Source organism: Suricata suricatta, chromosome 12, assembly GCF_006229205.1.
Source record: "Suricata suricatta isolate VVHF042 chromosome 12, meerkat_22Aug2017_6uvM2_HiC, whole genome shotgun sequence".
NCBI classification, from domain to species: domain Eukaryota; kingdom Metazoa; phylum Chordata; class Mammalia; order Carnivora; family Herpestidae; genus Suricata; species Suricata suricatta.
In genome coordinates, this window is record NC_043711.1 from 83,050,836 (window position 1) to 83,073,880 (window position 23,045).

General features: G+C 41.0%; 1 protein-coding gene across 5 annotated transcripts in view; it reads right to left on the bottom strand.

Annotated features, from left to right (window-relative positions):
- The window catches only part of NCOA6 (nuclear receptor coactivator 6), an 89,531-nt gene that overhangs the window by 3,768 nt on the left and 62,718 nt on the right, over positions 1–23,045 (bottom strand). For 3 of the 5 annotated variants that reach the window (XM_029915825.1, XM_029915824.1, XM_029915822.1), the window contains exons 10-14: positions 20,777–20,898; positions 14,400–17,387; positions 11,779–11,847; positions 8,220–8,256; positions 4,618–4,766 (exon numbers count right to left, since the gene is read on the bottom strand). In XM_029915825.1, the coding sequence (XP_029771685.1) occupies positions 4,618–4,766; positions 8,220–8,256; positions 11,779–11,847; positions 14,400–17,387; positions 20,777–20,898 (3,365 nt within the window). The remainder of the gene's footprint in view (positions 1–4,617; positions 4,767–8,219; positions 8,257–11,778; positions 11,848–14,399; positions 17,388–20,776; positions 20,899–23,045) is intronic. The other 2 variants (XM_029915823.1, XM_029915826.1) reach the window with 2 other exon arrangements.

Consider the following 23,045-nt stretch of genomic DNA (forward strand, 5'->3'; position numbering starts at 1 on the left):
ATATATATATGGGATTTTCATTTGGAGAACATGGAGAACATTTACATTTATAATGGAGAATATTTACATTTACAATTTGACATGGGCAGTTACTCCCTACTGGTTGCCTCATGACCTTAAGCAAATTTGGCCAAATCTATAGTCCAAGGGTCTATTAAATCTTCTTTTATGTAGTGTTTACCTTTACCTTTCAAGGAGTTATAGAAAACGCCCTTGACCATGCTCACTTCATTACGCTTCTTACTGTATTACTTTTAGCCAAGATTTCTATTTATTTGTGAAGAAAATTCTGGAAATTTCTTTTCAAAAGAAATTCATGACTGGTTTCTGAATGATGCTACAAGAGTGAAGTTTCAGGCAGCTATTGTTCATAGTTTTCTCCATATTATGTTCATTTACATTTCCACAATAACACTTTCATTTTAAGGATGCCTTTTTTGAGACTGATGCTTCTCAAGTCACTGGCTGTGGGTAGGGTAGGACTATCACCCCACTTTGCTGTCAGAGGCATCTTAAGGCACTCCAGGAACACCAACAGCTATTACTGACTATAGGTTGCTCTGAACTACCTTCATATTACCATATTTTCCCTGGTTTCAAACTTATGCATTGAACTTTGCATTTTTAACTACTGATCCTTTTTTCCAGTTGAAAATATAACATAAAAACTATTAGAAGAGTAAATGAAGAATGACAAGGGGAATGAGAAAAATCAATTTTTGTGTTAATAGGGAACACCTCATGTCAGGAAGTGGAACTGCCCATTTGCATATCTGTAACAACACACTTGATCAAGTGCAATTTTAAAAAGAAGCTCACTAGTTTGTGAGAGCCAATTTTTGTGTCTATAATTAAAAAGTGGGGTGGGGGGGGAACCAACAATCAAAAACAAAACAATAGGTTAGAGAGTGACCTATCAACCATGCGGGCCTCTCCAGACTTGCCCAGAAATAATCTGTCCCACCTGCTCCAATCTGGCGGTATAGCAGGCCTTGGCCAGCATGAGGTAAGCAAACTCTGATCTCACAGCAGGAGCATAATTAATGTCACTGGTTCTCTGACAATACAAATGTACCAATATTTCTCATTATACTCTGCTCACATTTCTCAGCTGGTTTCAAGATTCTCATGAAAAACACAAACCATTTCTAATTCTGTTTGTGCATATCTGACCCAAATTGTAGGAGTGCAAAAAGGCAAACCTTTTTCTCCCCTCAAAACTTGAAGGAAACCACCTTGATATTTTATGATCATTCCCTAGGTATGGGTTCAAATATGTCACAAAAAGTTATTTTATGACTTCAGAGTTTTGGATACAACATAGCAGCCCAAATAATATGCATATTTATTCTTTAATCTGGATCCAAGAGCTCTAACACTTAAAACCCAAAACAGCCATAGCACTCATTTTGGACTTAAAAGGTAACTTACCCTAGGAGTTCAGAACTGGTAGCCTGAGGGCTTGAAGCTGACATGGAGATCTGTACTGTGATTCCTGGGGCGTGGCTAGAGCTCTCAGATCCTCTCAGGAGACACCCAGCACCCCTCCATGCAAACTCACAAAGGTTTTGAGTCATTATGGCCTTTCCTAAGCCAGTTGCTAAGCTTCAGAATGGGAATGGGGAGCAGGCATTCTAATATGACCACCACCTGGGACAATGTCCTTAAGTGTTCACACCTACTCCCCACCCTCTTCTAAAATAGGTCCCAGCTTTCCTCCTTGCTTGGCTGGCAGTTCCCTATAAATTGGCTCTAATTTGGGCATGTCTTCTTAACTGTCCTAGCTGCTCCTTTGATTAATTCTTTCTGGTACACTATAAATGACATCCTCATTCTCTTGAGGTTTGGGCACAGGTGAAGTTTCCAAAAATCTGGTGTGTGACATCTCTAAAGGTCAACACTTGTTTCCTGCTTTAAAGGTAATTACACACCATATTCTACAGCATAGAAGACTGATCTTTGGGGGAAGCGGGAGGCCAAAAGAATACAAAGAATTGAGGGGCGCCTGTGTGGCTCAGTTGGTTAAGTGTCCAACTCTTGATTTTGGCTCAGGTCATGATCTCACAGTACGAGGATTTGGGCCCCACAGTGGGCTCTATGCTGGCAGTGCAGAGTCTGCTTTGGCATTCTTTCTCTGTCTCCCTCTTGTTGACCTCCCCCGCACTGTCTCTGTCCCAACCTCTCAAAATAAATAAATATGTACACATTAAATAAAGAATACAAAGAACTGAGGGGAAGCAGATTTCCCCACAGAACTCCAGGAATCTCCCCATTAGTGTTCTTAGTATTCAATAAACTGAAAAAAGTGCTTCCTTCCAAACAAATCTCCGCCTGGGAGATGATTCCCAGGGAGGAGGAGGAAAAGCTGCTGATTCCATTTCTGTATCAAAGTGGGGATACCTAAGGGGACTCTGCTTGTGGTGTACACAGTTCCTCCCTCTCTGATGGGCTGAGGTAGGATAACTTCTACACTTCTACTTTACCTGTATATGATCTGAGACCCCCCAGGGGGTCTCATAAGGAATCGTGAAATTCTTGCCCAGAAACACAATCTGCCTATGACAGCTACACGTTCTCAGGTCCGTGTGTGTGCTGGTGCACTACATCTTGCCCTCATCTTCAGGTTGGCATCCCAATGGCACTGGACTGTTTCTCAGCAGCCCTGCTGGTATCAGGTCCTTGGCTAGGATTCTACCTCTTGCCTAATCTGAGCTACTCAAGCTCAGCACATTCCCAAAGGGGATGAAGTATCACACCCTCCCTCAGATCTGGGCCTTTGCACATGCCGTACTTTTGCCTAGAATATTTCATTCAACTCCCACAGTCTGGATAATGTCTCCTCATTCTTCAGGTCTCCACTTAAACATCATTTTCTCCAGACAGCCTTCTCTGGCTTGGCAGAGGAGTAAAGCATCCCAGCTACATACTCCTACAGTACTATGTAATTTTGTTATAGCATTTAACATTTTACACACTGTATTAGTCTGTCTTTCTGGCTGGTATATAATTGATATGATGAAGACAGAGACTCTCCCTTTCTACTATTACATCCCCAGAGCCTGGCATGTAGTAAGTACTTAATACATACTTGATAGGTGGTTATTAATTTCATAGTTACTGATTATATACCTCTTTGTATAAGGCACCATACCAGGTACCAAGGATATAGTGGTGAGCAAAACCAGCCACCTCCTGCTCTACCAGAGTATATATATTAATTACCTATCACATAAATACATAGAAAATTATAACTGTGGTATTATGAAGGAGAACATGGTACTACGATTCCTCATTAGCAGTGTCAAGTGAACTAAGTAGAAAGAGCAGGTTAATGAGAAGAGAGGAAGGAAGAGGGAAAACACTCCCTGCAGTGGGTGTAGCATACACACAGGCTTGTGACGAGAGGGTTGCATGTCTGAGTTGCTGAGCGAAGTCAGATGAGGCCAGGAGAGGCTGACAGGGGCCAGACCACATAGAACCTTTGTAATCCACGTTGATGCTTTCAGACTTTAATCCAAATTACAATGTAAATCACCAAAGAGTTTTAAGCTACAGTAGCAACAAAGATGGGGCAAAGTAGATGAATTTGGGCCACCTGAAATAAAATCAGCAGTTTTTGTAATGAACATGAGGGATGTGAGGATGAGGGAGAGAGGCCAAGGAGGACTTGCCTAATGGACAGATGGTGGTGCCATTCCCTGAGGTGGGGAACACTGGCAGATGACCTGACAGTGGGGGGTAAAAATCACAAGTCTTGTTTCAGACATGTTGAATCTGAAGTCCTGGTAAGGATGTACTCATGGAGTTGTCTAAGATTTTTAGAGGTCTGTACTAGAAATGCAAATTTAGGAGTCATCTGTGGAAAAACTAACTAAAAAAGAAGGGCATGAGTGAGATCAATTAAGGAGAGAAGAGCTGAAGAGAAAGGGTAACTCAGGATCGAAGTGTGAGGAAGGCCAACATCTAATATCTTGGTACAGAGATTGAGAAGGAAAAGCCAGAGAGGTGAAGAGAAAACTATGGAGAGCTCTAGGTCACAGAAGCCAAGGGCACTGTGAATTCAAAAAGGAGACAGCAGTCAACAGAGGAGAGAAAACTGGTAGTGTAAGGTTCTTGACAAGGTCAGAGAAGATGGGCTCAAAGAGGCACAAGTGGAGGAACTGGCCTTAGACTCGAGGCCGGACAGCGGCTCTATTATAGTAGAAGCAAAGGAGGATCCTAGTAGATTTAGGTCTTGGTAGTGAGAGCTGAAGTAGCTCTATTTTCTCTGTGGAGAGAGTCTCTGCTGAGAGAGAGGAGAGAAAGTAGGGGCCAGAGTGGTGGAAAAGAGAGTCGGCCACAGGACGGCCAGGCCATATGGAGCACCTCTCTGAAGTAGTGATCATGCATCAATCTGCCCTGTTATGTTCTTTTTTTTTCCCCAACAGTGCTTGCTGCTCTGTGCACATACACAGAAAACACATAGGTAAATGAAATAACAAACAAAAGAGGAACAAACAAGCAGTAGAAAAGTCAAAGTAACAGAAGCAAAGATTAAAAAACAAAGTCCTCTGCTGTGGCAATAAAGATCCCATTCTTCTGTGTGACCCACTACAGCACCCACACCGCGCCGCTAACCTTTAGTAGAGCTGGAGGCTGAAGCAGGCCGAGAAGATCGTTTGCGATGTCCGTTTTCCACACTTTCAGAAGCCACAGTTGGCTCTTCGGTTCGGGAGTTTCTTCGGCTTGGGGTTTTGGATTTTTCAATGATCTCTTTGGGCTCACTGCTGACAGAGGGAAGCACAAAGTTTCCAAGGAGGAGAGGGAATCAAGTCACACACAAAAAAAGGGCTCTTCAGATAGAGCTTCATTCATAAGGCAGGAGATTAAGAACTATGCAGTCATTCTGGAGAGAAAATATTCCTCCCTGGGACAAGGAACAAAATTACCTTCTATATTTATCCACAATTTAAGAGTGAGTCTAGCTTGTTACACTAGTAAAAATAAAATACTAAAAAGCATATTTCTGGTGAAATTGTGGAAAACAGGTAAAAGAAATTAAGAACTCGGAATAAAAATTCCCAAACTTCTTCACGCTTTCCCTAAAATAACAATATTCCTTTCCAAAAATTAATAGTATCTAAAATCTAGGAAATTACTAATATAGACTGGCATTTCCTATGAGCCTAGTATAATCAGATAATGGCATGTTATAAGTCACATTATAGAATATACATGAGAATGTATTCACAGTATATATACTGCTGGATATACTGACTGCCCCTACCTCAATCCCCTTTTAGTTTGCAAAGATTTAATATCTAGTACTACTACTAGTAATATCTAGTACTACTGAGGGTATGGGACAGAAACTCCTGATCAGAGTGTAAATTATGTAACTCAATAGGAGATATTTTTGCCTCCCAGGAGACATTTAGCAATTTAGCAATGTCTGGAGACATTTCTTATTGTTAAGATGACTGTCATGACTGAGGCGGTGATGCTACAGGCATCTTTAAGGGTAGAGGCCAGGCATGCCAGACACATTCTATAATGCATGAGACAGCTCTTCCCCCGACCCCAACAAAGAGTTATCTGATCCAAGCTGTCAATAATGCTGAAGGCTGAGAAACCCTGGTATAATCCTCTGGCTCAGCAATTCCATTTCTAGGTGCCTAAGGAAACATCTTTTTACAGAGCACTAATTATACACAAGGATGTCAAAGCATTTTATAAGTACTAATAAAGACAAAAGATCTAAATGTTTTATAGTAGATTTTAAAACTAAAACCCAGCACATTCATATTCAGTCATGAAAAATCATGTTGTAGAAGACTATTTATGATAAAAACTGTTCATGATACACTACTGTGGGAAAAAAGTTACCAATGTCATAAATAGTATAATCCTATTTTTGTCATAATACATGTTGAGTATATATATGTAACTACATACAAATGAATGGGTATGAAACTAATGTGTGTATAATGCTTGCATATATCACTATATATTAAACATATAAATATTAGCTATAGTGTTTATATATAAAATATTCCCTATCTACATATATACTCCGAAGAGAAGTAGAAAATGAGCTAAAATATACATAGTGAGTATTATTTGAGTCACAAGAATGCTGGTTTATTGGTAATTTTCTTCTTAAAATTTTTTTTTAATGTTTATTATTTATTTTTGAGAGAGAGAGCCAGAGAGTGAGCAAGCAGGGAAGGGGCAGAGAGTGGTAGACACAGAATCCAAACAGGCTCCATGCTCTGAGCTGTCAGCACAGAGCCTGACACGGGGCTTGAACTTTCGAACTGCAAGATCATGACTTGAGCTGAAGTTGGACACTTAGTTGACTGAGCCACTTAGGTGCCCTGGTAATTGTCTTTTTAGTTCTCTGATCTGAATTTCAAATTTTCTTTAATAAACTTTTTATTACTTTAATGGTTCAAAAAAATGCATGTCAAAATCATTAGGGAAAAAACACTGATTAAACCTGCTTGTAAGGCATGGAACTGAAACAAACGAAGTGCAACAAAATAAAACAAAACAAGCTGGTCAAAGGGATGTCTCTTCTGCGAAGTCTCCTATGACCTTACTCCCCAAGTGAAGTTGTCTCCTATTTTTGGGTTCACAGTCTGTATCTGGCATTCAAGAGCACCCATCAGGTTGTACAGCATATTTTACTTTAGAATCCTCTGCCTTCCACTAGATCAGGAGCTCCTCAGAGGCATGAACCATGGTCTATGAACTCCCCTACCCCTCCATCGTTCACTCTGGCCAGACAACCCTTCACTGGTGGTAAGACAGCCGGGAATTTGGTCATACTGTTTGCTATCTTGCTTTACATCTAATAACTGCCTCACAAACCAAGTCCAATGAAGAAGAGGCGAGGCCAGAGCTGGGGTAGAATTCTAAGTCAGGGGTATTCACACATCTTGTTAGAGATGGTAAAGGATGGCTTTCTGGCTAGGAGCCCCAAAAATGGTCAAAGCCTCTGGGGAAGAAAGATTCCTAATAGAGGTGCTTCTTTATCCTGTCAAAACAAAAGCCACAGCAGTACTGCCTGCTGTTCATATGGTCAGTACTTAGATAGCTCTGGAAACAAATACCCTTTTTTGGTCTGATTATCTGCTTTGTGTAGCCACACAGTTGGTGTATGCTTGATAAAGGCAACTGAATTCAAATATTAGCCAATTCAAATAAAAACAGGGAGAATGATGTGGTAGGAATACCAATGAATTTGGAGGCAGAAGAACAGGGGTCAAGTCTTACCTACATATTTACTGGACATATTTAACTTTCTCTATGCATCGGTTCTTGGTCTATAAATCCCCATTTTGCCTGCTATAATATGTAAGTGTGAGGGCTCTGGAGTCAGGGCACCTGAGTTTGAATCTCAGCTGCACCATTTACTACATCTGTGGCCTTATGTAATTTAGTTAATTTCTCTGAACTTTAGGTTCCTTACCTGAAAGACAGAATTTACTTTTGTAATAGATGTGAAAATTCAATGATATGATACACTTAAGGGGCTTGCAGCCCAGTGCATGGCATGGGATGCATTCAAATAGATGTTGCTTATGATTACCACCTCACAGGCTGGATAGGATTAAATGAAAAAATGATTGTGAAGGTGTTTTATAAACTAAGTTGTACAAATCTGATAAATTCTCTAACATGCTATCCAATGCATTAGTAGACTAAAAAAGGAATGACTTTTGGAAAATACTCCTCCTCCCCCCGCCATGGGGTTAATGAGGTTGAAGCCACAGGTGTATTTCATTTTATTTGGTTATGTGGGGCTCTGTAGTATGGCAGAAAAGCATGAGTTTTGGGGTCAGACTGCCTGACTTTCTTTCTTATGCCTGGAGGATCGAACAGCTCTACTTTAGAAGGTGTTGCGAGGACTATTATTAATGACAATACAGCAACAGCTCTTACATACTGAATTCACTGTTTACTCGGTATGGTAGGTGCTGAACATGTTATCTCATTCAGTTTTCAAAACAACCAAAAAAGGTAGACACTTGGCCACCAAGTTTTATTAAGAGAAATGTTACCTCTGAGGGGTTAGGACTCAAGACAGCTCCCCTGTTTTAGCAGGGAAAACAGACTGGCACAAAGAGAGAAGGAAAAAGGACAAGGTGAAGAGAGGTTTAAAGGATGAGAAAGCTGATACCCTTCAAAGAGGCTTATGCCGTTTTCATGCTGAGTCTGCAGAATGATCACCTTACCTTTGTCCAGAGACCATGGTAGCATTTGCCTCGAGTTCTGTGAAAAATACAAAGGACAGAAATGAGATGTGGGAGCTTTTGGTATCTATGTCCACTGGGAGAAGGGAGGTGTCTCAGAATTCTGAATGCCCTATTTAGGATAACATGTCTCCATGCCCAGCAGGATCCTCACCCTACATGGTACAGAGACAGAGTTGGCAGAACACAACTCAGTTGTCTGGGGCATAAGACACTTACTCAGTCTATTTTTATTTCTACTCCGCACTGTGAAATAATCCTGTTTGGATCAATAGAACTAAATTCACACTGCCTGGTTCATATTTCACCTAGCTATAACTAGATTAGTAAAATAAGCCTCTTCCTCTCCTGTAGAAGAGACTGTTTTCTTTCTTAAAATATCTCTAACCTCTTGACATGTGTTTTTAAAGGCAGTAATCTAAAAATATGTCATAAATAACTATTAAGGACGCATTCTCCTCCAAAGGACTTCCTGAGTTGTAGAGTACAGACTGCTTTGCTTTGAGATAATGCCTACAGACTCCACTACATTCCTCTCTTCCTCAACCTCCCCGCAATACCCTCTAAGAAAGGAAAATCTCAATAACTCATCTAGCAGGGTTTTGCTTAAATGAACATTCTAAGGATTTACCAGGCACTTCTTTCTAAGCATCAACAGAAAGACATCTTTCTCCATTATATGCTTTTAGATAGTTTCATCTTTCCAGAAGACTTTCCTAATGCACCAGATAGCAGTGATCTCTCCTGCTTCTGGCCTTCCACAGCTCTGGACCTGTCCCTGTTCCCCCTTACAGAGAATTCAGCACAGCAGATTAAGTGTACATGCCTCATCTACCCCAGAGATTACACGTTAACCACCGTGAAGGCAGTGAAATCAGAGTGCGTGAGTCAAAATTCTGACTCCATTTATTAGCCATGTAACCCTGAGCTTGACCTCTCTGTGCTCAATGCCTCATCTGAAAAACAGGGACAACCACTTTACTTACCTCAAAATTAAGAAGATTAAGTGGAACCATACATATAAAAACTCTGTACAGCACCTGGCTCTCAGTAAAAACTTATTAGCTATTATTATTGTTAGGATACTCAGGTAGATGCGGTCCTCATGCTGGAATACTCTGCGTTCAATGCAAGACGAGGGAATGCTTGCTTCTCATTTGCTACTTAGCTCCCCATATCTAACCCACAAAACCTGGAAACTGTCCACATGAAATAGATACCAGCTCACTGGGTCTCTATTGCCTTGTTAGCTCCACTGAAGCATACAAACTCAGGTAACATGTGCTCAAAAATGAAAACAGTTCAAAAGAGGCTGGTTATCAAAAAAATTTTATTAGTTTGCTCATGTGAAACAAAATTCAGTTTTCGAGAATTTTAACTTTCTGAGAACTTTAAACACTGTTACAGCTAATTCACATTAGTAGAGATCAAAGGAATCTGGTGAAGCAATTGGTGACTATGGGGGTATTTTAAGGAGATTCATTTAGGTCACTATTATTCTTGGCCAATTATTCTGAGGAAGTCATATGATACGGTAAAGCACATTTTTCTGGAGAAAAGAGTTGGCGCAGAAAATGAAATTCCTTTCCTCTTTTTGTTGTTCCTTTTCTCACCAAAAATGAATTTTACTATCTAATACCTTCCGTGAATGACTTGTTCCACTCCTATCTTTGTCAGGTGCCTAGCACAATGTCATGCATCATGTGGGTACTTGGTAGCAAACAAAGAATCTGAATGGCTAAAATGGTTTTTGCTCATCCATTCTTTTCAGAAGCCTAATTTTATGCAGAGTGTGCAATAGAACATAGCATAGCACATAGCACCTGAAGCTGCTTTTATTTATTATTATTATTATTTTTTAATGTTTTACTTATTTATTTTTGAGAAAGAAAGAGACAGCATGAGCAGAGGAGGGTCGGAGAGAAAGAGGGAGACACAGAATCTGAAGACAGGCTTCATGCTCTAAGCTAGCTGCCAGCACAGAGCCCGACGCGGGGCTTGAACTCATGAACCGTGAGATCATGATCTGAGCCAAAGCTGGATGCTTAACTGACTGAGCCATCCAGGTGCCCCCTGAAGCTGCTTTAAAATTTTTTTTTTACATTTTTTCATTTATTATTGACAGAGAGAGACAGCATGAATTGGGGAGGGGCAGAGAAAGAGACACAAATTCTGAAGCAGGCTCCAGGCGCTGAGCTAGCTGTCAGCACAGAGCCCAACGCAGGGCTTGAACCCACGAACCGTGAGATCATGACCTGAGCTGAAGTCGGACGCTCAACTAACTGAGCCACCCAGGCGCCCCATGAAGCTGCTTTTAAAATAATCACAAGTTAGGGTGCCTGGTTGGCACAGTCAGTGGAGCATGTGACTCTTGATCTTGGGGTCATGGGTTCAAGCTCCACTGTGGATGTAGCAATTACTTTAAAATCACTTTTAAGAATCACAAGTTAGGGGCGCCTGGGTGGCTCAGTCGGTTAAGCCTCCGGCTTCGGCTCAGGTCAGATCTCACGTTCGTGGGTTCGAGCCCCGCGTCGGGCTCTGTGCTGACAGACAGCTCAGAGCCTGGAGCCTGCTTCCGATTCTGTATCTCCCTCTCTCTGACCCTCCCCCTTTCATGCTCTGTCTCTCTCTGTATCAAAAATAAATAAAAAACATTAAAAAAAAATTTTAAGAATCACAAGTTATACTTTAATTTCACTGATTTAGGCCCACAAAATAAACATGGTAATAGTGTTTTTTGCTTATAAATTTTGTCAAGTGTGAGTGGACTATAAATAAGATTCTAACCTCTGAATGAAAAGTGTCATACCTTTTTTTTTTTTTTTTTGGGTATCCCTCAATATGTTCAATGACAAAGGGCCAGGCAAGATTAAACATTTATGCTATTTATCTGCCTATGAAGGCAGTACTGTTATTGCCATCGAGATCCTCATGCGTTCTGAGCTGACCCAGTATTCCACAGCAATTATCTGTCAGATTACCATGGATTCCACCTTCCAGAAACACCGTCCCTTGGCTATTTGCAATTTCTTGGTCATGGGAAACATAATGCCATCCACAGAGGACTGAAATGACTGACTCCGAGGAGGAATGGCTACCTCACTGTAGCAGAGGTGCTCAGAATATGCCTCCACTCCTATCATGGAGTAATATGCAATTACTATCCGAGTGTAGGAATGCTTGCCACTCTAGCGAGTTACTGTGGTCCAGTCAGTCAGCTGCTAGCTTTGAGTGCCAGGGTCATGGAAGAGGGCAAACAGTGCAAGGGAAACCACCCACAGCTGGGTGGTGGACAGACAATGAGCACCGCAATACCCTTCTTGAGTTCCCTGGCTGACACCAGGAACGCGTAAAGCAGCAAGCCGGTCAGGGGAAAAATAACCCCAAATAGTCCTGTACAAGCTCTGCCACTCATCTGAGGTCTGCTCTGAAGCCAGCAGGTGAGAGAGTTTCAGCCACTTCCTGGCACCTTGAGGAAAGCAGCAATTCCTTTACATGTGATCCATTCCACTCAGAGAAGTTTTTCCAAAGCATGCCTTACCTGGTCTGGCAACAGGCCCCTGCGGTGCTGTGGCTGAAGTTTCCTTTGCAACTAAACTCGATGAAGGGGCTAAGGCAAGAAAAGAAAAAAATACAGGCCTTTTACTTTCTGTTCTCAACAAAACCAAAGGAATTGACTGAATCAAGGGTAATACACATACTCTTGGAGGGCAGTACTTGAAACTGGACTTGAAAGGACATTTCAAAACTTAACCCCCAAAGCACACATTAGTAGACAAACTGAACCACTTGCAGAGGAGTGATACTATCCACCTCAGCATTTAAAAATTTTCTCATCCCTCTAAAGACTACACTCCTTGATACTTGAATCATAAAATTTATTTTGTACTTTTCTACAGCACTTGGCAAGAATGATGGTCATCGAGCAGATATTCAATCCATCCTTGATGAATACATTATTTGATATGTTATTTACTTATATAACAGTTACCAAGTACTTCCCAGGGGCAAGGTGCTGTTCCAGGCACCATTAGAGACCAATTACTCTCTTTGTTCAGTCCAGTATCAAAGATAAGATACACATATGTGGTACCTTGGAGTCCACTGGGATGTTATAGGAAGAAGATTCATGAAGTAGAAAGTGCTAAGGGAATCGAAAGCAAGGGAGATCAATTCTAGATTGAGAAAACTGATGGTACATTAAAGGGAGAGACATCAGATTTAGGCTTCAGAGGACAGAGAGTACTTAGGTCCTTGAAGAATGGAACAGGATACACAATGTATTCTAGAATGAAAGCGTACTGGAATGTACAGTAAAGATTAAGGCCATAGATATGCCACAGTCACTCAAGGGTTATGTCCTTCTATCCTGACATCCTAGATAAACTTGCTAACAGTAAGTTTTATCCTCTTGTGGAAATTGTGAATTTTATATATTTTTCTCCCTGCTTAGTCATTTTGGCTGTTTATCTGACAAAGCCTAAAACTACATCTTAAATCCTACTTTTGACTCCAGTATTGGTTTCTCACATTTTCAAGATAAAAACCTGGAAGCCCCTTAAAAAAGAATGGAAACAATCTTAACTAAAATTGAGTTTTTTGAACTGCAGGTTCATCTCCCCAAAGCACATATATTTCTCTAGCATTATATATGATCCAGATAAAAATATTCTCTAATCACTTCATCGTTATTCTCTTGGTATGTGTATGTGGTAGCGGGGTGGGGGGAGAGTTCCCTACAGAAGTACAATAGAAACATTTAACAGCAGAAAATACATTTAAGTCATACCAGGCTTCTTTTTCATTCTTAGGGCTCATCTACATTCACAGAACTTGAACCAGAAACTTAGGGCACCCAGCCCTGTGAAGTCTGTCTCTTGCAATGGCAATGAACTCCTTAAGGGCCTTATCTCTCCCTGTATCTCTAGCACTGAAGAGGGAGAGGGGGAATTAATCTTTCCAAAGCTCTGTGTGAGGCAGTGTTCTGGCCACTTCATGCTAAGTCCCCTCCTTTTATCTTTGTATATTTTGGGAGGTAGGAATTACAAACTCTGTTTTACAGGTGAAGTACATGGCTTACAAGAGATTAGGGAACTTATCTAACCGTGATTGATAACCAGTGGAACTCGAATTTGAACGCTGATCATAACCTGAAGCTTGGGTTCTTTCTGACCCTCCTCCTAGGTGCTTACCACTCAAAAATATTTTAGCTTCCATTCAACAAGAAAAGCAGTATTAGCTGCCCTAGAATACAGCAAAAGTCCTTCTCAGCTTTGGCAGTGATTGACTCCATTCAGGGAAAACAGAGTTTCTGAATCTCTGAGGCCTCACAGGAGGGGTGTGTGTCTGTGTGTCGGGGTGTGAAGAGGGGCGGGGAGGTATAAAGATACCTACACTCCCATCATTTGCTAAGCACATTATATGCAATATCTCATGAATTCTTATACCTACTGTTGTTCCCATATTACAAAGGAAGAAACTCAAGTTTGGAGTAGTTGAGCAATTTCCCTTGAATCCCTAGAGCTCGTAAATGGGGCTGTGACACTAACGCAAACCTGTCTCTCAACCACTTTGCTTCTCCTGTGTCTATTATGAAATCTGATTTTTTGAAAAGCTCTCCTCTAGAGTAGATAGTCAGAAGGGAATAGTCCCTGGGACAGAGTACAAGAGGAAGGGATTATGAGAACCTTGCTCTGAAACTGTCAAGGGCAAGTCATCATGGTAAGGACAGCTTGCAGAAACTGCTATTCATCTTTAAGAGACAATGTTAAACTGAAGGTTCACATTATCAACTTTGAACAAATACTAAACTCTGAGTTTTAATCTGCTCACCCACAGAATCGGGTTAAGGGCTACCTGACATGGCTGGTATGAAGATAATGTGAGATAACATAGGTAAAGATGTTTCCTTGTAAAATGAAAAGCTTTATATAAATGAAAGATATATCATTATTTTAGGAGCTGAGAGAGAACCTATTAATGAATGTAAACTTAACACAGATTTTGAAGTATATTTCCCAATGTACTTCTAATAAATGAAACTACCACTATTGCCAGTTAGCCCACTCTTCTTCCTCCAAGGAGAGAAGTCATGCTTTCTTTTGTGAGATAGGTCATCAAAAAATTGACATGAGGAGATGATGCCAGGCCCCGAGTACATACCTATGCTGGGTAGAAGCTCTGGATGAGATCCCACCTTCTCTTCCACTAGGCCACCTGCAAGTGGCTCAGATGCTATGCCAACATGATTATTTTTTGTGGCCGGCGCCGCAGAGATGAGCTCAGAGGGTACCAGAGTGGTTACTATCGAGCGTACACTGGTGGGGAGAGTACCGCCAGGTAAGCTGGGTCCTGCTGAGGTGGAGCCTGGGCCCATAGGGCTAGAGGTCATTTTTATCAGAGTGGGTGCTGGGGGTGTTGGGGTTTTACTGTCCAGCTCTGTGGATAACTGCTCTGTTCCCATGAGCCCTGGAGTTGTGGTCTCTAGCCCTTGGCCGTCAGTCTCTCCATCTGCATATTGCTCTTCCCCTTTCTCAAGAGAGCCTGTAACTTTCTTACAAGCCTTGGTCAGCAAAATCTGGCCGATTTTGTCCACTTTTCCTTTGCCCTTACTAGATGAGACTGGGCTTCGCCGGTTGACAGAGGAGCCTGGACTATTGGTCAAAAGAGGAGAAACCATTGTGGTTGACTGTGAAGAGGGCAGAGTGCTCTGATCTGCTGATGTGCTCACCTGAGGACTAGCCTCATCTGGATTCAATTCTTTCACTTGCTGGACAGGGGGATGAGGAGGGACAACTGGAGAAGTTGTACATGGGGGGGAAGGAAGCTGAACAGGGGCAGCTCGTGAATTAAGGACCAAGGGCCGACCAGTCTGTATATTTGGAGCAGTACTATTGGAGGGGGCACTAGGCGGCACAGGAGCAGAAGAAAATTTTATGTTCTGAGGTATGTGTAAAGGGCCAACAACTGCAACGGAGGGAGGCATCAAGCCAGAGTTGGTGGTCAGTGGGGCTGCAGGAATTGTGCTTGGCTGTGATCCTTTCATAACCTGAATTATTGAGGATGAATTGATAAATACAGGTGTAATGAACTGAGGCCGGGCATTAGACTGAGCAGCTGACTGTCCCTCAGAAACCATAACCTTGCTACCCACATTGGGCATCGTGACGACGGTTGACATCAATGCAGACTGCAGGTGAGTTGGCAGAGCTGCTGATGTATTAGCTGAAGTCGTGATAGGATTGGAAGTTACGAAAACAGTTATCTGATTTGGGGGCAAGGGAGTGGAGATGGAGGAAGAGCTGACAGGTCTTGACATTACTGGAGGGATGCTTGGTGCAACATTAGAACTGACCTCACTCAATTCTGGATGCACAAGGGTTGAACACGGCTCATTAGCGTGAGGTAAATTTAGGGAATTAGAGGGTTCTTTAGAAGAAGACGGATCCTGCAGCGCGGGAATGACAGATGCTTTTTTCAGGTCCTCCCCAGAAACTACTGGAGGCGTTACTTCCAGATCTGTAAGCCCAGGGGGTTTAATGGTCACATTAGGAGCTCCAGAGTTGTCAAGAAGTTGACTTAAAGATGTCGGTGCTTCCCTCATAGCAGGAGACACCAAATTTTTGTTCTCTTCGACACTGGGAAGTTTGTTAGGATCCGAAGATTGCCCATCTTTTTTAGACTGATCTTCAGAGACAACCATTTTAACTTCTTGGGCAGGGACGGCTTTGAGCTCAATGTTTACCTGATCCTTCCTACCCTGAGAATTCTGGCAATCGCTGTCCTGAGGCACATTCAAGCTCTCCTTGTTATCGTCGAGAACACCCCCCACTGAAGCCACAGGCATGGTAGGATTCTGAGGATTCAGCCCGCTGTTGTTAGGGAAGCTCCCAGGTACAGGGGGATTGGCCAAAGGAGTGGGACTGACCAATACATTTCTTGGCAACTCCACATTCTGCAACAGGGCTGTGTTTGTTTGAGAGGCGAGAGTCAGCTTAGGGGTTTTTGAATTCTGCCTCCCAGGACTTGGGGTGGTTTTCCTACTGGACCCAGGACTAGACCTGCGACTGTTGCTTGGACTAGCTCGTTTTGTTGCTCCAGAATTAGACTGCTTTCCAGAGGTCACCACCACAGAATCTAATTTGTGAGTTTGTGGGGCAGCAAAATTGGAAGGATTATTCATGGTAAGATTTGAAGGTGCTTGCCCGATGGCCTTTAAAGTTGTTGGGTTTAGGCCCTGCTGATCAAAGCCCCTGTTTAAACTTGGCCTAGGAGGTAAAGGGATATTAATCTGTGGAGGGAAGAGTCCTGCTATGGAGGCATTGAGTCTTTCTGGTGACAGACTGATTTCTGAAGGTTCTGTGCTAGGAGGGCGATTGTTGGGTGTCTGAGGATAGTAGGGTCTGGGGCTGGCTCTGTTCGGTGTTTTAGGCCTAGATGTTTGGGTTGGAGCAGCCACATTTGGAAAATGGTGGCCATGAGAGCTGGGCAGAGAATTTACAGGGGGTTGCTGTGGAGTTGCACCTTGAGTTGCTGAAAGGGATGATGGTCCAGGTTTTGGCCCTGTCATCATTAACTGATTCTGAGAAACTACTAAATGTGAAGGCATGTTATTTGGGCCTCCTGAGACAGATGGTACTTCACTACTACTTGCTTCAGGGAGTGAGGACACCTCTCCCAGTGGTGAGCTAGAAGGATTCTGGGAGTTCTCCTGGTATACCATTTTCCTTGAATTGCTTCCCAAAGGAGTATTCACAGGTATTGGCATTCTTTGTTTATCAGGTGACGGTGGCACGGAAGCAGGTCCTTGCAAACTGACCATGACAGGCACACTGCTGCTTTGTTGCATGGGCATTCTCTGGGAGTCTGGGTTCAGGGGGCCCCGTGGGGTATGGACATTTTGGGAGACTGGAAGCCTAACTGATTTGGGGTCCTGCTGCATCATAAGCATCATCATCATTTGTTGCTGCTGCTGCTGCTGTTGCTGCTGTTGAGACTGTGGCTGACTGGGAGGCGGTGGCTGCTGCTGTGGCGGCGGCAGTTGTGGCTGCGGCTGCTGCTGTGGTGGCTGTGGTGGGGGTGCCACATGCTGCATGAGCTGAGGAGGCATCTGCTGAAGTGGCCTCTGTTCAACTGGTTGAGAAGGATAACCTAAAACAAGCCCCCAAAATCAGGGAAGTTAGATTTTCGGCAGGAGAAGCAACCTTTAGAGTATAGCCAAGCAATACTCATCTAGGTGGCCCAGACAGTGCACAAACAGTTTAGGTGTGCCCACTCCCAGTGGGGAGGGGCAGCCCCTCTTTTTCTGACACAAGCAAAGGGGCACACTGCTCCAGGAAGCAAAAGCAAAGCATCAAGAACCTGGAGCTCCTTAGTCTTCAAGGTCTGAATGAGGCACTACTGTACCAAGACTCTAACAGACACTCTGTGCTATGCAATGAAAGTGGCTGAGTCTATCCCAGCCGAACATTCAGATGAAATGAAAAAAAGGCCCATCAACAAAAAGTAGCTGACCACCCAGCACTGGGGTCTCATGTGGGAATAACAAATATTTCACTGTACTTGTGAATGAAGTAAGGAATTTAGGACTCACTTTTTCTGTTATCACAGATTAATTTTTAAAGACTTGATTTTGTGAAAACAACAGCATTGAAGATAGCCTTTTTATTCTTTCAACAGAAGCAAATACACAATTCTAGGATTCAATGCCTTAAGAGGGATTTAAAATGATTCCAATCCATTGGCTCCATACATCATGCTGCATCCTTCAGGCTCAATCCTTTGGGGGAACCCAAATGAATTAAACTGCCCCTCTGATGTAAATCAATTTAATAAATAGCAGGAGCTAGTAGAAGCTGATACACACATTGAAAATAAATTGAGGACACTGAAGATTTTTTAATGGATATTAATTTCCACTTACTTTCTTACATGTTAAAACTCAATTTGAAGAAATATTTTCTATGAATCCACAATGGAAGAATAAGAAGCCAGAAAGACTGCCCTCTGGAATAAAAAATAATTTTGGGAAAAGAATTGAGGGACAATGCCTTATAGAAGGCATTTCTTCTTTTGTGAAGCTTTTACTTGGTATTTTAGAACCAAAGCTTTACACAATCAGCAGCAAGGAAAAATCATTAACCAAGAATAAAGGAAGTTCCATGGGAAAAAGTGGGGATATAACTGGGATACAATATCACAGACTAGATTTATTCCGTTGCTGCATGAAAAATGCATAAGGAAAGTTTTAAGAAGGCACAGTAATAAGAACAGTTGGCTCTGAAGTTGGCAGAAATGATGGTTCAAGATTTTCACAGAGGAGCTACCAAATATTGCTGATCCATAGGGCCAGGCCCTGTGGTCAACAGCTAATTAAAGTCTTCTGGCCAAAGATTTCCATGGCACCAATGAGTACATGTGCAGAATTCAGTTTTAGAGATTAAAAAAAAAAATCCTTTTCTATTTTAGGCCCAAGTTACTTCTCTACAATTATAGAGAGTAATAATATGGCATTTCTACAGGTTTAACTAGGTTCCCATATGAAGAAAATTGTCATTTCTATAGAAGCCCAATGTTGGGCTATGTCACAAATGCCTTTTATCTTTAAACTGGCCCACCGGGTAGCACAATAAATACCAAAGGAAGCAGAACAGATAAAACAGCACCTTCTCAAAAGTTACAGCTCAGGGCATGGCTGCTATAAAGATTCCAGAAGCTGGAGGCAGCAATCCAAAGGGCACTAATGATAAGAAGACAGATTGGGGCTGCCATGACAGAATGGTGGGGAAGGAAAGCCAGAATACACATAATGTCTATAACATAACCAAAACCCATGTTTATTAATCAAGGGTTGCAAACTCATAAACCTTTAGGCACCTGGCCAGTAGTGAAGAACAGAAGTGGTCTGGTAAAAGATGGCAGTAGTCCTGTGGACAGAGCCAAACTGCAGAATGGATGCTCTGTCTAAAATTTAAATTCAGGTTTTTATCTGGTTTAAGATACTGCATTATAATTCAAATACATGATAGGCCAAATTCATCCTGTAGGTTCCTACTTTTTAAACTCTAGAAAGGAAGCAATGATGTGTGCAAGGACCTCTGGATTCATATAATAATTTAGATGTGTCTGAGGGAAGAAGGTACCTTCCTATTCATAATGCCAATTGGATATACCTTCCAAGACTGGTGATCTTCCTGCCTCAATTGCCGCAACTCACCGACTGGCACTGTGATGTGCCCAAACAATTTGTAATAAATAGCACAAAGTACTGACATCATGATGTACTTACTTTTTTTTTTTGATTCGCTTTTAAAATACATAAATTAAGGGTGGATTACAGTATATCCCCAAAATAATGTCATTCTCACTTACATGGCAAAAAGGAGGAGGAATAACTAGTGAGGAAGAAAAAAAAACATAATCTTTTTTACACACAGGGGAGAGTGACCTAAGTAGGACAGGCTTATGTGTGTTCAACTGGGTCACAGAGGAATAAGGTTACAAATCACTGCTAAGGCCAAGAGTAACAAGTATAGAGATTTTTTGGCAGCTGGCCTTAGTTCTTCTATAACACCTAGGTTGCAATAAATGAATTTTAGAAAAAGGATTTTTTCTTTTTAACATTTAGAAGGTATTATTATTTTATAGTCAAAAAGGGGTACAACACAGGGGCTTCACCAATACTGATCTTAATTATTATTCAGCTGGGTGGTAGGTACATGAGTGTCTCTTTTATTACTCTTAGTTTTTATGTTTAAAGATTCATAATAAAACTTCTATTTAAAAAATCTTGTTGTAAACCCTGTTCACTGTTTCAAGAAAACCCTAATAGGAAAGGCTGCAGGAAAGGCAGGCAAGCAGGATTCGTGTAAAAACATCTTTCTATTTAATCTTACTCCCATTTGTATGCCAACTAGAATCTTGACAGTGACAAGAATAAAGAGGTACTTGACATTGCACTTTGGTTTTATGAGGACTTAAAATCAAGAAGGCTAATCTGAGCAGTATATATACATTTGACCCTTGAACAATGTGGGAGTTAGGAGTACTGATACCCTGTGCAGTTGAAAATCCACGCATAACTTTTTACTCCTCCAAAACTTAAGTACTAAGCGCCTACCTGTTGACTCGAAGCCTTCGATAACATAAACAGTTGATTAACATACATTTGTGTTATATGTATTATATACTGTATTCTTACAGTAAAGTAAGCTAGAGAAAAGAAAATGTTATTAAGAAAATCATGAGAGAATACATTTATATTGCTGTATTTATTGAAGAAAATCTGCATATAAGTAGATAATACAGTTCAAACCCATGTTGTTTAAGGGTCAACTGTATATACTACATATACATATACTTCAGAAGTTATATTTGAAATTTTTACTATCAAGGCAAAGTTTTCAAATATTAGACATACTTAATCACTAAGGAAGCCTAGTTAGGAGACAAAATAAAATACTAATGTTTCCTTGAAGAGAAGCCTTATACTACTGTATAAATGATGAAAAGTATACAATCTTTAGCCAACATTTTATCACCTGGTGGTCGGTTTGAAAATTCTGGCAGTTTAGGGCCTGAGCTGTCCAAGTTAATTCCTTGTTCTCCAGGCAATGGCTGCTGATCGGCGTCTTCCAGCCCAGCTGGGCGAGTATCTGGGGTACTAAAAAATAAATTACACATTTGGGAATAAGTTGCATAGCTTATACCTGAAAGTAGCTTAGCCTCTCCCCCATTTCTGAAGAACTAAAATCTGTTTGCATTATCATTATCATAACTTACATATCTCTCGCCTGATAAAATATTCAATATTTGGCACAAAAATAATCTAGCAATTTCATTAAACAATACAATCTATTTAATAATAGTATGGCTATTTACTCTAAGTGCTTTCTACAGATTTCTGACATAGTGATTTTCATGTAATCATCCATCGCTTAAATGTTTTAAGACCTGATCATAGTTTGGGCTATCTATCAACATTATAAAGTACTATTCTTGTGAAACCACACTATCTTTGGTATAGTTATCAATTTCAGCCATGGAGTCCAGACTATTTTTTTTGTGTGCGTATTACAGTGGTGGCTCTCACAGTTCATAACACCTTGCAAGAAGTTGTAGGTTGGCTGATGAAAATGGTATCTAGGGAATAAAGAAAAACAGAGAATACTAGAACAAAGCTAATTATTTCCACTGCAGAATGAGTATTTGTAGACATCCCCACTGGCTTTGGGATGCTTTCGTTTTTACCTGGTTGTAGCTTAGAATTTATAAGGGGGAAAAAGAAATGAAAAAAAAAGTTATCTACTAATATCCATATTCCTAAAGAACCAATGTACTCACATCCATTAGGTTTGCAATCTTATTCCTAGCTGTACCTTTCTTCCCTATCTTTAGTTTCCCTTTGCCCTGATATTGGTCACCCAGTTTTAGACAGCATTTGATCTCATTGTATTCTGTGTAGTTTCTAAGCCTTACCTTAAGTCCATTTTAAAAAGTTCTAGCACATGGAAATTTAGAGCTTGAAGCAGGTCCTTAGTACATCCAGATGCCTATAGCAATTTGTTCCTTCTATGACTTCTCTCTCTCACTTCAAATTATAAGGATTCTGTAGGTCTCTTTATTTTCAAGGAACTGCACTGCTAAAAAAAATCTCAAGATATCTGGTCCAGTCACTTCATGTTATGGATGAGGAAAAAAAAGGTCCAGAGAGGTGTAAGAGACAGACCCAAGGCTCCACAGTGAGGTAGTGGTAGAGTGAGGAGCAGGTGCTCTTCCTATTATACCTACTCTCTCCCTTTGGTAGGAACCCTGATGCCTATATAAAGTCCTTTTCACAGTTTCTAGCCCCAACAAGTAAGCAATCTTCATGAGAGCTGGTGAAGATAGCAAGAATGCATACTAATGGCAACTAAACAGCCTTGCAATTTTACCCGTAGACTATTGGAAGAAATAAATATCCTCCCAGGACAGTAAGTTGACAGCAGTAAAGAATTTAACTTAGAGCTACTGGAAAAAATAGATGACTAAAGGTCTTATTAAGTCTGAATTCAGGTAAGTATAGTTTGTTAATATATAGTTATAGACTTTATAATATTCAAGCAGCAGCAAGTTAAATATGGTATAATATTAGAGTACAATCAAGGAAATATTGTGGGAAGGTTCAGAGACAGCTAGTTGGGTTTTATTTTGAACATTTATGGTTATGGTTGTTTAACTAAAATTCTCCTATAGTTCTAGCAATTTGTTTCAATTAACTCATTTTATATTCATTAGTCACTATTCCCTATTAACAAATGTCTCTTCCAATTTTATGATTAAAGGCAGAAAATCCAGTTTAATCCATCCTCCCTTTGGAAACATTTTATCAAAGTCAAAAAACATGATTAACACTTAGCTTCAAGACAAGCTTTAATTGTCCCGCTTGCTGTGATCCTGCAAAAGAACTCCCCTAGAGAACCTTTACTTAAAGGGTAATTGATTTAAAAGGTCCAACCATGTTAGAATGAGGTTTTAAGCTTCTAGGGATGATGGAGAGCCTTTACAAAACGGAGAGCCTTTAAAGGAACAAAAAATTATTTTTTTAAAAAGATCTTTTATTTCTTTAAGTAATTTGTATATCCAACGTGGGGCTTGAACTCCCAACTCTGAGATCAAGAGTTGCATGCTCTATGGAATGAACCAGCCAGGCACCCCCAAAAAACTATTTATATTTGAGACAGCAGGGAGTCTTGATAAATTGTTTTTATTTCCAAAAGATATTTGGCCTTTCTGGCTCCCAGTAGCTAGTATAAGCCTGAAGTGCTTGTG